This window comes from Mus musculus, chromosome 2 (genome assembly GCF_000001635.26).
Source record: "Mus musculus strain C57BL/6J chromosome 2, GRCm38.p6 C57BL/6J".
Taxonomy (NCBI): domain Eukaryota; kingdom Metazoa; phylum Chordata; class Mammalia; order Rodentia; family Muridae; genus Mus; species Mus musculus.
In genome coordinates, this window is record NC_000068.7 from 37,408,918 (window position 1) to 37,424,499 (window position 15,582).

The window sequence follows — 15,582 nt, forward strand, 5'->3', positions numbered from 1 at the left end:
GAATCAGGTTTTTGTCTCTTTGAAGTACAATAATATTGGTATCTAGTGCTTTTACAGATAAAAAGCAAACATGAACAAGTATCCAAAAGTAACATCCTTAAAATAAAACCATAAAGAATAAGGTTTTAAAAAAAAAAATTAAACTTTTTACTGTGCAAAATTTAAAGCATAGCCGGGCGTTGGTGGCTCACACCTTTAATCCCAGCACTCGGGAGGCAGAGGCAGGCGGATTTCTGAGCTCGAGGCCATCCTGTGCAGTTGTAGGTTGCTTCTTAGATCAGTTTAATAAATTTGCAAATTGGAGATGAGCCCTTTATCTCACTGATGCCTGAGGATTAAATGAGAAATTTCTTCCAAAGCACTGGCTATAAGAATAGACTGATTCTTTGTCAGGATATACTATGTCAGAATAGACTATACTATGTCAGGATACATAGCATTTTTACTTGGCCCTAAAAATTGGTGTCTTCAAAGTCTGATAACCAATAAAAACACTAAAATGGGGATCTATTTTACCTGGCCCTAGAAACTGGCATCCTCGAGCCCTGACAGCAGCCCACAGGTTGGCAGACAGCTGCTGAGGGTTCTGGTGCTGCAGTATCAGTTCTGTCACAGTTCTTTCTCCTAGTGAACGGGCCGCTCGCATAGCTCTGACACGACCTTCTTCTTCCACCAGTTGACAGTTTACAAGTGTAACTAGTTTCCTTTGCATTGGACGGCTCAGGGCACTCTGGTTCAAACTAGCTACACCTTTAACAAACGGAGACAAAAGAAACAACATTTTCAATTAAAATAAAGACAATTTTCATCACCTGTATTTAATTCTTAAATAATAGCTCTTTATGAGTCCCTTGTCTAATAATTTTATTTACTTATTTTTATAATTTTTAAAAAAGATTTATTTATTTTTATTTATTTATTTAAGTACACTGTAGCTGTCTTCAGACACACCAGAAGAGGGCATCAGATCCCGTTCGTTACAGATGATTGTGAGCCACCATGTGGTTGCTGGGAATTGAACTCAGGACCCCTGGAAGAGTAGTCAGTGCTCCTTACCACTGAACCATTTCTCCAGCCCGATAATTTTATTTTTAAGTGAATATTCTGTCCCTGTTTATTACCTTTCTGTAGTAATAAAGAACTTAATTCTTAAGTGCTTCAGATTTCATCTTGGTGCCTTGTTCTATAGGCTGGATCTGTCCAAATATATATTGATACTTACTTTACTCTCTGTCTTAATAAAGGAACTAGAGGTAAATTTCTGATAAGTGAATATAAATTTAAATCTTAAAAAAATAACAATAAGCTGGGCAGTGGTGGCGCATGCCTTTAATCCCAGCACTTGGGAGGAAGAGGCAAGCAGATTTCTGAGTTAAAGGCCAGCCTGGTCTATAGAGTGAGTTCTAGGACAGTCAGAGCTACAAAGAAAAAGCCTGTCTTGAAAACCAAAATCACTGTTCAACACCACTTCCCAACTTTACTCAGAACAAAGGTTCAAGTCTTTAAATGGTTTGAAAGTCAGTATGTTACCTTGCCTCACTATATTTCACCTCAACTTTTCTTATGACAGTTTCCTCACTCACATTACTGCAAGCACACTCTCCTCTGGCCAAGGGGACAATACCCTGGATGGCTATTCCTTCTGCCTAGAAAACACTTTTCCAGGAACTACATGGGTACCTACTTCACCTGTTTTACCTCAATTCAATTTCAAAAGCCACACTCTAAACAAGAACATCATTAGACCTTCTTAAAAATTTACAGACTTTTAAGAGTCATTATTCTTTCACTGATATTCTAAACCCTACGTATTTTCTTTTTATATCAATTATCATTTACACTATATAACCTAGTTCATCATACTATTTATTATAGTTTTTCCTTTTACTGAAATAATACGTTTTACATGTAGGTCAAGGATGTATTTTCCTGTAAAGTATTGAAATCATCCCAAGTCCATGTTTTATTAGCAGGCACAAAACAAATATTTGACTCATTCAAAAACTATTACATTTATAAGGAATAGCTAGCTAACAGGAAAACAGTGATAAACTATAATTCTGCTTTTGTCAAAGCAATTAAAATAATTTATTATACCTGTATATTCATCCAATAAGACTGTGGGCTCAATGACAGGCAGTGATTCAAACAACTGTTAAGAGCTCAACATTTAACACTTGGTCAGGTCATCCACAGCAATACAACACTTCTTATGAACTTACCTTTACCTCCACTTAGTGGTTTTAAGTAGAGTGCCAAGTCCTCTACGCATTTTTTTGCCACTTCATAGTGTTTATTCTCACCTAGATTACTTAACTTTATTGACTGATGATCTGGTACCTACAAAAAAATATGCAGAGGTCCATTCATTCAGCTCATGCACCTTCTCTTTATAAATCTGCTAATAATCTTAATATAAAATTGTAATACAGAAATAAGTGTCATGGTTTGTATATTCTTGGACCAGGGTGTGGCACCATTTGGAGGTGTGGCCTTGTTGGAATAGGTGTGACCTGGTTGGAGTAGATGTCACTGTGGTTGTGGGCTTAAGACCCTCACCCTAGTTGCCTGGAAGTCAGTCTTCCACTAGCAGCCTTTGGATGAAGATGTAGAACTCACAGCTCTGCCTGTGCCATGCCTGCCTGAAACTGCCATGCTCCCGCCTTGATGATAATGGACTGAACCTCTGACCCTGTAAGCCAGCCCCAATTAAATGGTTTTTTATAAGACTTGCCTTGGTCATGGTGTCTGTTCACAGCAGTAAAACCCCAACTAAGACACTACGTCAAAGCCATAAGTCAACTTAAAACAAAGCTTTAAATTTAACAATATTTTATAAATGTTAATTTTTTATAGTTCATAACTATGTCATAATTATGAAAAATGTTAATATGAGGTGGCTGCAGAAGATAGCTTAGATATTAAGAGCATACATTACTTTTCCAGAGAATGCAAGTGCAATTCCCAGCACCCACATTGGGCAGCTCACAGCCACCTGTAAATCCAGCTCCTAGGGATCCAAGATCTTTGGCATTGGCAGGTACTGTACTTAGATGTACATATGCACACACAGAAACAACACATAAAATTAAAAATTTTCAAAAGATGCTAATATAAGGGGAAGTTGTGGAACATTATACAAGTGTTCTTGGTACTACTTTATTTCAACTTCTTTGTAAATCTAAAAGTATTTCAAAACAAAAAAGAAAGTGTCAGGAGTCTGTCTCTACCACATACCATTTAGTACTGCATCTATATGATTTACCTATTAAATTTATAACTTATGACCTATACTCCCTTGATAGATAGTATCAGAGATGTAACTCAATGATGAGAATTCCCATCTAGCAGAGATTAGGCAGTCAGTCTAACCTCTACCACCAGAAAAAGGAAAAATTAAAAAATGAAAAATGTAGGTAAACTTGACCTTGCAAAAATTATTTACTTGGTATCAAATTCCACATATGCAAAATAAAAATAACTCTACATGTTTTATAATGTTATTATGAAAGTTCAATCCAGTCCTACAAACACTGACATTTATAGACCATTTCTCATGTGTCTACACTATGTATGGATCTATTAATAATCAAAAGAGAAAATGAAAATGTCTTGCTTCAAAGAGTTCAAATTCTACAGAGATAAGAGACAAGCCAATAAATAAACAAATAAACAAATACTATGTTAGAAGGCAATCAATGAAAATACAATGCAACTGTAAATGAAATGAAATATAATATGGAGAGGACTGGAGAGATGGCTTGGTGGTTAAGAGCTCTTGGTGCTCTCCCAGATGTTGCAGGTTCAGCTATGTTGGGCAACAGTCAATAGCTGTAACTCCAGCTTCAAGGAACTTACACCCTTTTTAGAGCAACTGTATGCATGTGACATTCACACAGAGACACAAAAATAAAGGTAAGGATTTAAAGCTGTGCACATCCCTACATACAGATACATACATGGATAGACACACTCACACAAGAAAGAACTAGAGAAGGGTTGCAATTTACTAGTGTAGTTCATAATAAACTTTCTGGAGAACTGCAACATTTGTAATTTCTTGAAAGTAGAGAGGAAAGAATCGTTGTAAGCAAAGACATTTTCAAAATCCCTATACATTAATATACATAACATATCTAAGAACTGGTCAGGAGACCAATATAAGTAGAGATAGTGAAGAGATGAGCCTGAAAAGATTGTGTTACAATGCATAGATCCATAGGTTATTTTACATACTAAAATAACACATTTATTCAGAAGGAACACTAAGACTGCCTGCACTATAGAAGACAGGCAGTAGTTAGCACTACTGCAAAAAAGTAAGTATTTTATTGGATTTTAAAGTGTGATTTTGGCAAGAGATATCATTATTTTATGACCCACTAGAAAAGTATGCTGCCAATTAAGCTATGACCCTACTAACTACAGAGTTACTGCCAAGATTCTAAAACAGTGAAAACAGATTTTGAGTATTTAAAAAGACAACTTCATCTATCAAGATATTAAAAAAATGAACACAGTGGGTTATTAAATTTACTAAATAAGCCTGGAAATTTTCTTATAAAACTGTAAACTCCTTGCTTTAGTTTTGGGTTTTTGTTTTCTTCTTTTTTTAGATGTTATTCCTTTCACTTGAGTTTTGAGACAGGGTTTTCCTGTGTAGGCCAGAATGGCCCTGAACTCTATCTTCCTGTCTCAAGTGCTGAGTTTCCAAGCATGTGCCACCAGGCGCGGCTACTTCTTTCTTACTTTAACATTTACTATGGCATGTATGAAATTTCATCTTCTCCTCATTTGTAAGTAGGGGTAAAAGGTACCTAAAGAGCTAAGGTAAAAAGCAGAAAGAACATTTAGAATATTTATTTTCGCCGGGCGTGGTGGTACATGCCTTTAATCCCAGCACTTGGGAGGCAGAGGCAGGCAGATTTCTGAGTTTGAGGCCAGCCTGGTCTACAGAGTGAATTCCAGGACAGCCAGGGCTATGCAGAGAAACCCTGTCTCGAAAAACAAAAACAAAAACACACAAAAAAAGAATATTTATTTTCATATGTACAATAGAACAGACCCTCATCAAATAAAAGTTGTTTATCAAATCTACATTCTTGCTAGGATTCAGTAAAATTATATAAAATGGAACAGTCATTGCACAACATATAAGGGCATAAGATGTTGCACAGAATTTGTTATTTTGTATTTGTGATAATACGATCAACCAACTGAAGTTACAAATAAGATCAACAAAATCTCCATCTAAGGGCTTTAGATAGTTTTTTTTCTAACTAAACCTCTGATTTTACTTCTTTTCATGACTTAACAAATAAATACTGATATAGTCACACAGTTTCTCAACTACCAAAGGACTTAGATATCTAAATTCTGGCTTTGGTATTGAAGCCAGAACAAAGAAATATATAACTGTAATGGGATTCATTATTTTGCTTAAGAATTTATAGCAGTGAGAAAAATCTTTGTAGGAACACATCACAAAAAGTAAATACACCTTTTAGGTTTCGACTACCTTTCAACATGCTCTGTACCAGCTAAAGAACTAATTTTGACAACTGATATAATAAACCAGTAAAAATACTGGACACTTACCTGGGCTCCAACTAACTGAAGAAGTGCAAAGTTGACAGGGAGCACATCAATGTCTGTGTTTATGGCAGTCTGGTCAAAAGGACACGCTTTTCGGTGAAGTTTATTCAAGCAGGTCTTGCAAACTGTGTGTGAACAACCTAAACTGATGGGTTTGTGCACATTCTCATCAAATTCATTATAGCAGATTGGACAGGACAGAAACTCTGTCCATTGAGCTGCCTGCACAGGCATTGTGGAAGCTGATGCTCGGGTTAGCAGTCTAGCAGATCATTATTTTGATGTGTAGTGTTTTTTAAGCTGCAAATGGACAAAAGCAAGCATTAACAATATATTTATTAGTCATTCACTTAACTGTTAAAATCAACTACCACCACTCCAGAATCTAAAACATTTCTAAATATAGGATTTAGATGTCTCTATAACAAACAATAAATAACAAAACTGTAAGTTGAATTACATTTTGCACATTTACCCAGAGACAATTTATTAATACTATTCCTTTCAACTAAACTCTACTGCTTGTTCATGCAATAGTAATCAAAACTTTGGTGTATTTTTCTTAGTGACTAATACATTCTATTTTTTATTGCTTAATGTTTTTATTTTGTGTGTGGGTTTATGTGTATGTATGTGGGCCCATGTGTGCCATGTGTGCATGCTAGTTAGTTCTCTCCTTCTAACGTGGGGTCTGAGGACACACAGATCATCTAGCTTGGCAGCATCTTTACATCTCACAGCCCCTACCTCCCACTCTCTACTTAAGAACACCAACAATGTGTTCATGGTGGCACACATGCCTTTAACCCCAGCACTTGGGAGGCAGAGGTAGGTGGATCTTTGTCAGGTCAAGGTTAGTATGTCTACAGAGTGAGTTCCAGGACAGCCAAAGCTATACAGTGAAACCCTGTCTTGAAAAACCTAAACAAGAGCTGAAAAGATGGCTCAGTGGTTAAGAGCACTGACTACTGCTCTGGAGGGACTGAGTTCAACCCAGCAAAACAACATGGTGGCTCACAGCCATCCGTAATGACATCAGATGCCCGCTTCTGGTGTGTCTGAAGACAGTTGCAGTGTACTTACATATTATAAATAAATAAATCTTTAAAAAAAGAAAAAGGAAAAAGAAAAACCTAAACAAGCAAGCAAACAAACAAACAAATAAAAAAAAAGGGAAAACCAAAGAACACAAATTACTGGACCGTTTGAAGATTGAAGTGTTTTCTTTGGATAACCACTACCTCAAAATATATTGATATGTCTTAATAGCTGCTAAGCTTCAGAAACTATTGATCAAAATAATACTGTAGGGATGGAGATGTAGCTCTGTCAGTCTGCTCAGCAGGCAGGAGACCCTGATTCAATTCCTAGCACCACAATCATCAAAACAATGTGCTACATTTGTTTGTGAGCTGTCACCTTGGCATCTAAAGGAGGAAGTCTATGCTACATTAGGATGTGCCTCAGCTTAGTGAGTTACTGAAAATCTACGGATGACTGTGATGACAGGGATGTTGTCTATAACTGAAAAAATAAAGAATAATGACAAAAGCAAAGAAAACACTGTCTATGGCCAGTAAGACAGCTCAACAGAAAAAAGCATGTACAATTCAACTTGGCAACTCAAGTTCCATCCCTGGGACCAACATTGTGGTAAGAGAGAACAAACTCTCACAAGCTGTCCGTTAACATGCGCATGGCTCCAATGCATCTCGCCCCTCTATAAAATAAAATGGAAAAAAAATTACCTAGAATTTTTTGTCATAGTTCATAATAATTTTGACAAAAGTATGTATCTGTGTTTTTAAAACTTGTCAGGCCCAATAGAGTTGGCTTAGAAAAATAAAACATTATTCTCTTGGAATAGTTCTAAGCAGAAAACAAGGTATAAAATATTTATCTTTGCACTGAATTATAGTACAAACACAGAAAAATAACTATAAGAGAATCATTTTACATATTTTCTTGTTTGATTAGTAATTGTATAGCATTTAGTAAAGCAAGCAAGAGTCACAATCTACTTTTTGGGTTTTTGTTTTGCTTTGTTTCTTTTGACTTTTCTTTTTTCTTTCTTTCTTTTTTTTGTTTTTGTTTTGTTTTTTGTTTGTTTCTGAAACAGGTTTTCTCTGTGTAGCCCTGGCTGTCCTGGAATTCACTCTGTAGACCAGGCTGGCCTTGAACTCAGAGATCCACCTCCTCTGCCTTCCAAGTGCTAGGATTAAAGGTGTATAACACCATTGCCTAGCAAGAGTCACAATCGAAACTACACTACTTATAACTCACACATCCTTAATATGTTCCAATTCAAAACTTACATTAGTATGACAAAGGCCATCAGATAAACATTAAATATAGGTATTTAGGATAATTAAACCACCAAATACTTTATTTCATACAAATGCTTACAAAATACATTAGATATACAGAATGCTAGATGCTCAGAAAGAGTAGTTAGCATCAGGAAAGAGAAACATGTAACAGTAAGCACTCCCCAGAACCCCAAGAGACAAATGAAATGTTTTAGTTTTTCTTTTTTTCTTTTTGGTTTTCCAGACAGGGTTTCTCTGTGTAGCCGTGGCTGTCCTGGAACTCACTCTGTAGACCAGGCTGCCCTCGAACTCAAATCCGCCTGCCTCTGCCTCCCGAGTGCTGGGATTAAAGGCATGCCCAACCATGCCTGGCTCTTTTTTTTTTTTTTTAAGACAAGCAGTAGTGGCACATGCCTTTAATCTCAGCACTCAGAGGCACAGGCATTTATGTGAATTCAAAACCAGCCTTGCACAAGAACAAGTTCCAGGACAGCCAGGACTACATAGAGAAAATCTGTCTTAAAAAATTAAAAAGTGCCAGGCGTGGTGGCTCACGCCTTTAATCCCACCACTTGTGAGGCAGAGGCAGGCGGATTTCTGAGTTCGAGGCCAGCCTGGTCTACAGAGTGAGTTCCAGGACAGCCAGGGCTACACAGAGAAACCCTGTCTCGAAAAATTTTTTTTACAAAAAAGTAAAAAGTAAGACTTTTTTAAAAATTTTTTTAAAAAATTAAAATTTACTTGGTAAACTTGAAACAGGTCTTAATATACAAAAAAAGTATCCCATATAATGTACAAATCTTTACTAAACAGCTTTAATGAAAAAATTATATATTAATATCAATATATTTACTTCTAAGCAACTCAAATTTGTCAAGATATAAATTTTTACACTTTATCCTCAAACTGATTAGAGCCACCAATCTGAAACCAGTTAGTCTACTACCACGTGTAGAGATTGCCAATAAGCAAGTGAGCAAATACTTTTTGAAACTAACATATTTGATGTTCTATTTTCTGGTTATAGAATTATAAATCCAGGCAAAAGATGAATTTCATTTAAATCTACAACTGGAAAGCCAAATTAATAACATAAATTGGTATTTTGCTAGACAGACATTTGTGTAGAAACACAGACTCTACTGCATTAGGGTTTCACAAACTGCTTGGTAACAGCAAACAAAGAACTAACACCCTTTTCCTTATTTCTCCAAGACTATTGGGACAGTGCTCCAGATGCACCTGACAGTTCTTTAATATATGTGTATACACACACACATACATACACACATACATATATTTATCTAGACAAGAGCTTTTAATACTAATTCATATTAAAAACTAAATAAATGCCTGTAAAATGTAAAGAATAGCTCAAATGAAACTGACCACACTGTCAATTTTTTTCCCCTGCTATATCACAGATTCTGATAGTAAACTTACTAAACTTTCTTTACACAATATGATTTGATTCCTAAAGATGCTTTCCTTTAGTATTATGGTCAATAAATTCTAAGTTATGCAAATAAAAAAATGAACATTTTATCCAAAACAGAGAAACATGCATAACCATTAAAATATTTCATTGGTGGCATAGGAGTTTCAGCTCTCTATTTGAAAGGTACTTCTTGAGTTTATCTAAATACTTTTACAATTATCCCCCCCAAATTTTTTTTTTGAAGCAGGGTTTCTTTCTAACAGCCTAGTTGTCCTGGAGCTCATAAACTACGGTGGCCTTGAACTCAGAGATACTCCTGCCTCTGCTTCTTGAGTACTGGGGCTAAAAAGTGTGCACCACTACCATCCAGCCTCCTATTTTTTTAATATGCCCAACCTCTTACTATTTTTATAGTTTTAAAAGCATATAAATAAACAATCAAGAGCTCAGTATACTAATTTATAGAACTTTTAGGCTTATAGTAACATATTTTACAATAACTTATTTGATTCAGTAGATATGACATCATAACTGCTAACATTTATAGTGACTAGCAAAGCACTTATCCCAAATATACTTCCCACATGTTTCAAGTTGAGATAAAATAGACTAAAAAGCCCAAAAATCTAGATGCCTACAGAGATTGAGAAAACATTCTCACTATTAACTAATTTCAGTACCTAGTTTTTAACACTGACAAGGCGTAAGATAAAGCACAGAAGGAGAAATACTCAAGTAGAGGCAGAACCTTAAACAGGCTCAGACTCCCAAGCTATAAGTTCCTTGATATAAGTCCAAATTCATAATATACAAAGAGTAACAGACTTGTTTTATAGATGTAAATTACAAACTTCTTTACCGAAATAAACAGTGTACTAGCAAAATACTTTCATTTTCTGTTACTCGTATTACATAGTCAGTTCAGAACCATGACACTTTTAAAAAGTCAGAATAGAGCATATGTCTTTTTCACTACTTTGTGTGTAAAACATAATAGTGTAACACAGTATTTTATAATTCTGTTTATACACTTATACACTTAGAGGTTGGTTGTTAAACAATCATTATTTACATTTGAGTACTATAGTGGACTACACTGACACTTCCCCATATAGAACATATCAAAGTAATTAGTTTTGTTCAAGGATGTAGCTCAGTTGTAGAACACTTGCCTAATGTTTGTGAAGCTTTAAATTCAATCCCCGGTACTGCAAAACAAAACAAAACAAAACACAGCTTTAGACTTAAAATCATACTAAAAGCATCAGAAGTACAATGTAAGATTTAACCTAAAAACAACAAGCAAACAGAGCTAATAGAAGCAAATTCTACATCTCAGCTCTCAAGAAAGAGATTTTGGATAAAAAAAGAGCTATATCACAACAACTGTTGTTCTGTTTTAATCTATAAAATTGATGAGATCAAATTTTACTCTTCAAATTAGGGGCTGAACCCAATTTTTAAAATAAGATAGAGCTTTCAATGCATTCTAATAGGCTTCTTAATGATGGCTAAACATGAAATACTTCAAGACTGAACTTACTTATTCTGCCTCTAAATAACTTTATCTTTCTTTTCTTTTCTTCTTTCTCCATTCCTAGCTGTCCTGGAACTCAATTTGTAGACCAGGCTGGCTTTACATTCAGAGATACACCTGTTTCTGCCTCCCCAAGTACTGGGACCAAAGGCTCACGCCACCATGTGGCTAACCTTATCTTTCTTATTACTGAAGTTCTTAGTTACTCTAATTATTCTGACTCTAAAAGGATACCATTGGGAAAGTTTTGGGTTCCACATGTATGTATGTATATTTTTATGTATGTATGTATGTATGTATGGTGCCACCGCATGGCAGTTGAGTCCTATAAATACGAAGGAAGTTCAGGGCAAGAGGACAGTTAGCAAGCTAAAGGTTAGCCTAGGCTACAGAGCAAGTTCCACCCTAGGCTGGGTCAAATGAGACCCTGAATCAAAAATATCAAAAAACTTCCAGCAGTGGTGGCACATGCCTTTTATCCCAGCACTCAGGAGGCAGAAGTAGGTGGATTTCTGTGAGTTCAAGGCCAGGATGGATTACACATAAAAAAAATAAATAAATAAATAAAAAAAAAACCCACAAAAAAATACAACAATCTCTGGTTTTCAAAAAGAAAAAACCATAGCGGAATCAATTTTGGTGGTTTATTTTATAAGTAAAATATCATTTTAACATGTAATCATGTAAAAACCTAAATATTAAAATGTTATAGAATATTCCATTAAGTCTTTGAAATGTAGTATACATTTTGCATTTAACAACACATTTCAAATTACACTAACTCCATTTTAAGTCCTTAACTGTCACATGTGGCTATCAAGTAGTAAAAGCAAATCTCGACTACAAATAATATAAAATAATACTCAAGATCTGATTTTTATTAGAAATTTTGAGGTACGAGTCACACACTTAAGGATTTAGAAATGGAATTAGAAATTAGAGATGTAATCAACAATTCTCACGAGACTGGGTACAAATCATCTTTAATTTCCAACTAGCTTTATTTTTAATCATAGACTTCCCTTTTCCATCTCTAGGAAATGAAATTTCAACCAGGTCCAACCAAAAATAAGCATGTACTTATTACAGCCTTGTTAAGCCAGGGATGGTGGTGCACACCTTTAGTCCCAGTGTTCATGAGGCAGAAACAGGTGTTCTCTTGAGTTCAATATTAGCCTTGTCTACATAGTGAGTTACAGGACAGTCAGGGCTACTTGTGAAGGGGAATCTTGTCTCAAAGAACAGAACAAAACAAAACAAAAAACAAAATAAACAAAACTTTTTACAAATTTATAGCATTTTTACCCATCACATAACGTACAGGCTCTAGTCTTAAAATATAAAATCCTAAGTGTAGAAAATAATGCCTCTGACAACTGGAAGGCAGCAAATTACAAACACAGAAACTAAATTAATGAAAACATGAACAAGAACGTCTTCTTGCATGTCATACTAACACAACAATAACTCATGGGGTAATTCAAAGGCTCCACTAATGAATTAGATTTCAATTCAATTCTCGAAGAATAAAAGCCTGTTTAATTATGGTACCTGTCTTCCCTAAACAAGACTAGAAAATATATTAAGTGTTTTGTCCTTCAAGCAATTTTCCAAACTCTGAATGTGGGAAACATGAATCACCAAATCAACAAAACAATGGTAATATTGGAAAATAGCCTTTAATAGGATAGAATAGTCTCTGGGTTTTCAAGAACTGACTGTGTTAGTAAACAATTTAAGTAAACAATTTAACATGGATATTGATGTCAGATCAGTGATGTAGTTTTTTAACCACATAAAAGGTAAAAACAGGAATCTACAAACTATTCTTAATGAGTCCAAGTCTTAGGCTGTGTATACAAGTTAACCACAAAGAGACTAGACCCACCAACTAGAACATTCGTTTCTTTCCTTCTGTCAAATAATATCACTTTAGTGTGCCATTATTAGCTTTCTCTGGTTAACTCCAAGTTTTTACTGGAACTTTAAAGCCTGACTACTAAAAATGACAGGAAGATTTGTAAAACACTTTTAACACTTTATTCGGGATATAAAGTCAACTCTAATTACAGTGGGTCAAGATGAGAAGAAATTCCTTAGGGTCCTAAGGTTAGGAGGACAGTGGGATTAAAAAGAACCGAGGTGGAGCTTAAACAAAAATCTAAACAGGTTGAGAATCACTGAATTTGAATACTTAATGTCTGTGATTACTTTAGACTATTTTGGTCTGAAGGCTGTGTCTGCCAGTATCTTAAAAACTCTGGTGATTTCAAGGATGGAAATGACAGCTACCCTTATCTCCTTCCTAACGACAGAAAAGTACAGCTGTTTCTCTTAGAAACAAAGATGCTTTCTACCATTCTCCTAAGATGGTGGAAGAGTCTCCTTATGAGGCTCCCCCAAGGAAAATAATAAGAAAGGGGGAAAGAAAACTATAGCAGAATTCCCTGGCTGTGCTTCATGCCATCGCTCCTAGTCACATCCCCTGGTCCAGCCATCTCCCTCCAGGGAGGTTAAGCCCTCCCTGGGCATTGTTTAGCCAGGGTCCCTATTTACAACACTCAGATCGCCTCCATCCCAGCGCTGTGGTCTCGGTAAGCCCAAGGGCTGAAAAGAAAACGCTAAGACAGGACCTGATCTCGGGGACCTTTTCGAAAGCCCCTCTTCCTACATGGGTTAAGCAAAGAAGGAAGCCGGCCTCTGTTCGGGTGGGATCCTCAGTGGTCAGAGGCGTCCCTTCAGCCGGTGCTGGAGAAAGGTGGCCATCTGAGCGTTTCGCTTCGCATCAAAAAGCCCTACCAGAGCGAGGGGCCTCTCTGTCGTGTCAGGTGCGGCCCGCGACTCCCAACCCTCGGGGTACCGGCGGCCACCGTGCACAGGCCGCCGGGCAGAGACAGCTCCCCGCCCCACCTCTGAGGACCCGGCAGCCGGGCCAGGGCCCCAGCCGCATCTTGCCCGCCCCCGCCCTACCTGAGGGGCCCGGGCGGGGTCGCTAAGGGCCGCTCCCGGGGGCCCCGCGACGGCGCGGCTCGGCGACGGAGGCGCCTCGTCTCGCCGGGGCAGAGCTCGGCGGCGGTTTCAGGGCCTCAAACTCCATCGGGAGCTACAGGGACAGCCCCGTTGGCGGCGGCGAAGGCCGCGACGGGGCCTCCTCCTCCTCCCTCCCTCCGCCTCCTCCTCCTCCTTCTCCTCCTCCTCCTCACCACGGAGGCGGACCTGGAGGGATCCCGATTTAGCTCTCGCGAGAAGATACTGTTCACTTCACGCGAGATTACGCAAGCCCGGGAGTTGGGGCAGAAGGGAAGCGTAGTGGCCCGGCCACCAGAACTGCGCATCAGTTTCCCTCTGAAGAAGAAAGCCACCCTCGTCACATGACAAAGGAACCCCAGAGTACTGTGGGAGATGATGCGAGGACTAGGCAAGACGAAGGGCCTTATGGGAAACTCCCTGCACATCTAAGCCTTGACCAGGAGGCTTGCAAGATTGAGCCAACGTTAAATTTATCATCCATAGAGCAGAACCTGCTTCATCTATGTTACAGTCTACTTTACTCTCTTTGTAGTGAGATACTAACCAGATTAGCAAATAATTCTCCAGTTTACAAAAACCAGGACCAAAGTGAAAACGTTTGGCAAACCCACCTACCTCATCTAAAATCCCAGATGCCTCAAAAGTGAGAAGGATCAAATTTTACAAGTTTTGGAATTATAACTCAATATTTGTTAGAGGACTTATGGCAACCTGTAAGGTAGGAATTATGAAGAAAGACTGAAAATAAGGATGAGAAAAGCAACAATTATAAACAAATATGCCAGGCTGTATGATAACTGATATTTTAAAAGCATTTTAGTTTTATAGTTAATTTATCAAAGTAATCCTAAAAGGTTAATATTGTGAATCTATGCTAATGATGTGCAACTGAATGTGAAACAAAATGTTCAGCAACATCCATGATAATAATCTGTATGTAAGTTAGAATATGGAAATTTCTCTAATGAAGCTTTAAATATACATGAGTTATAATCCAGATGTGGGGCTGGCGAGATGGCTCAGTGGTTAAAAGCACCGACTGTTCTTCTGAAGTTCCTGAATTCAAATCCCAGCAACCACACCGTGGCTCACATCTGATGCCCTCTTCTGGAGTGTCTGAAGACAGCTACAGTGTACTTACATATAATAAATAAATAAATCTTTAAAAAAAAATGCAGATGTGATGGTGCATCCCTGTGAACCCAGCAATTGAAAGGTCCAGGCAGAATCATAGACTGAACTGCTTACAACTGCAGCTCCAGTGACACAAAGCTTCTGGCAAGTGTGACAAGATCGGCTTTTTAGTTTTTGCATTTTGTTTTTTTTTGTGAAAGATCCATTGGCCCCACCTGTTTGTTGTTTGTTTTGTTTTCTGGTGCCTTGGCTAGCCTGTAACTAGCTCTGTAGACCAGGCTGGCCTCAAACGCAGAGATCTGACTGCTTCCCAAGTGCTGGGATTAAAGGCATGTACCACCACCTGGCAGCCCCACCAGCTATACATTAATAACTCATTATTCATAATTTCATCCAATTATGTTAATCAAAAAAGAAAGTTTCCCAACAATCAGGTGTACATTTTGGTATTTTCTTTTTGTTTTTGTTTCAAGACAGGGTTTCTTGTGTAGCCCTGGCTTTCCTGGAACTCACTCTGCCTCTGGAGTGCTGGGCTCAAA

General features: G+C 37.4%; 1 protein-coding gene across 3 annotated transcripts in view; it reads right to left on the bottom strand.

The window, feature by feature from the left end:
- The window catches only part of Rc3h2 (ring finger and CCCH-type zinc finger domains 2), a 55,510-nt gene extending 40,057 nt beyond the window's left edge, over positions 1–15,453 (bottom strand). For 2 of the 3 annotated variants that reach the window (NM_001290642.1, NM_001100591.1), the window contains exons 1-5: positions 13,850–13,986; positions 10,515–10,550; positions 5,599–5,895; positions 2,223–2,340; positions 517–750 (exon numbers count right to left, since the gene is read on the bottom strand). In NM_001290642.1, coding sequence (NP_001277571.1) covers positions 517–750; positions 2,223–2,340; positions 5,599–5,829 — 583 coding nt within the window. In that variant the 5' untranslated portion in view covers positions 5,830–5,895; positions 10,515–10,550; positions 13,850–13,986. Of the gene's footprint in view, positions 1–516; positions 751–2,222; positions 2,341–5,598; positions 5,896–10,514; positions 10,551–13,849 lie in introns of all 3 variants that reach the window. The other variant, XM_006498124.4, reaches the window with a different exon arrangement.
- Between the last annotated feature and the right edge of the window lie 129 nt (positions 15,454–15,582).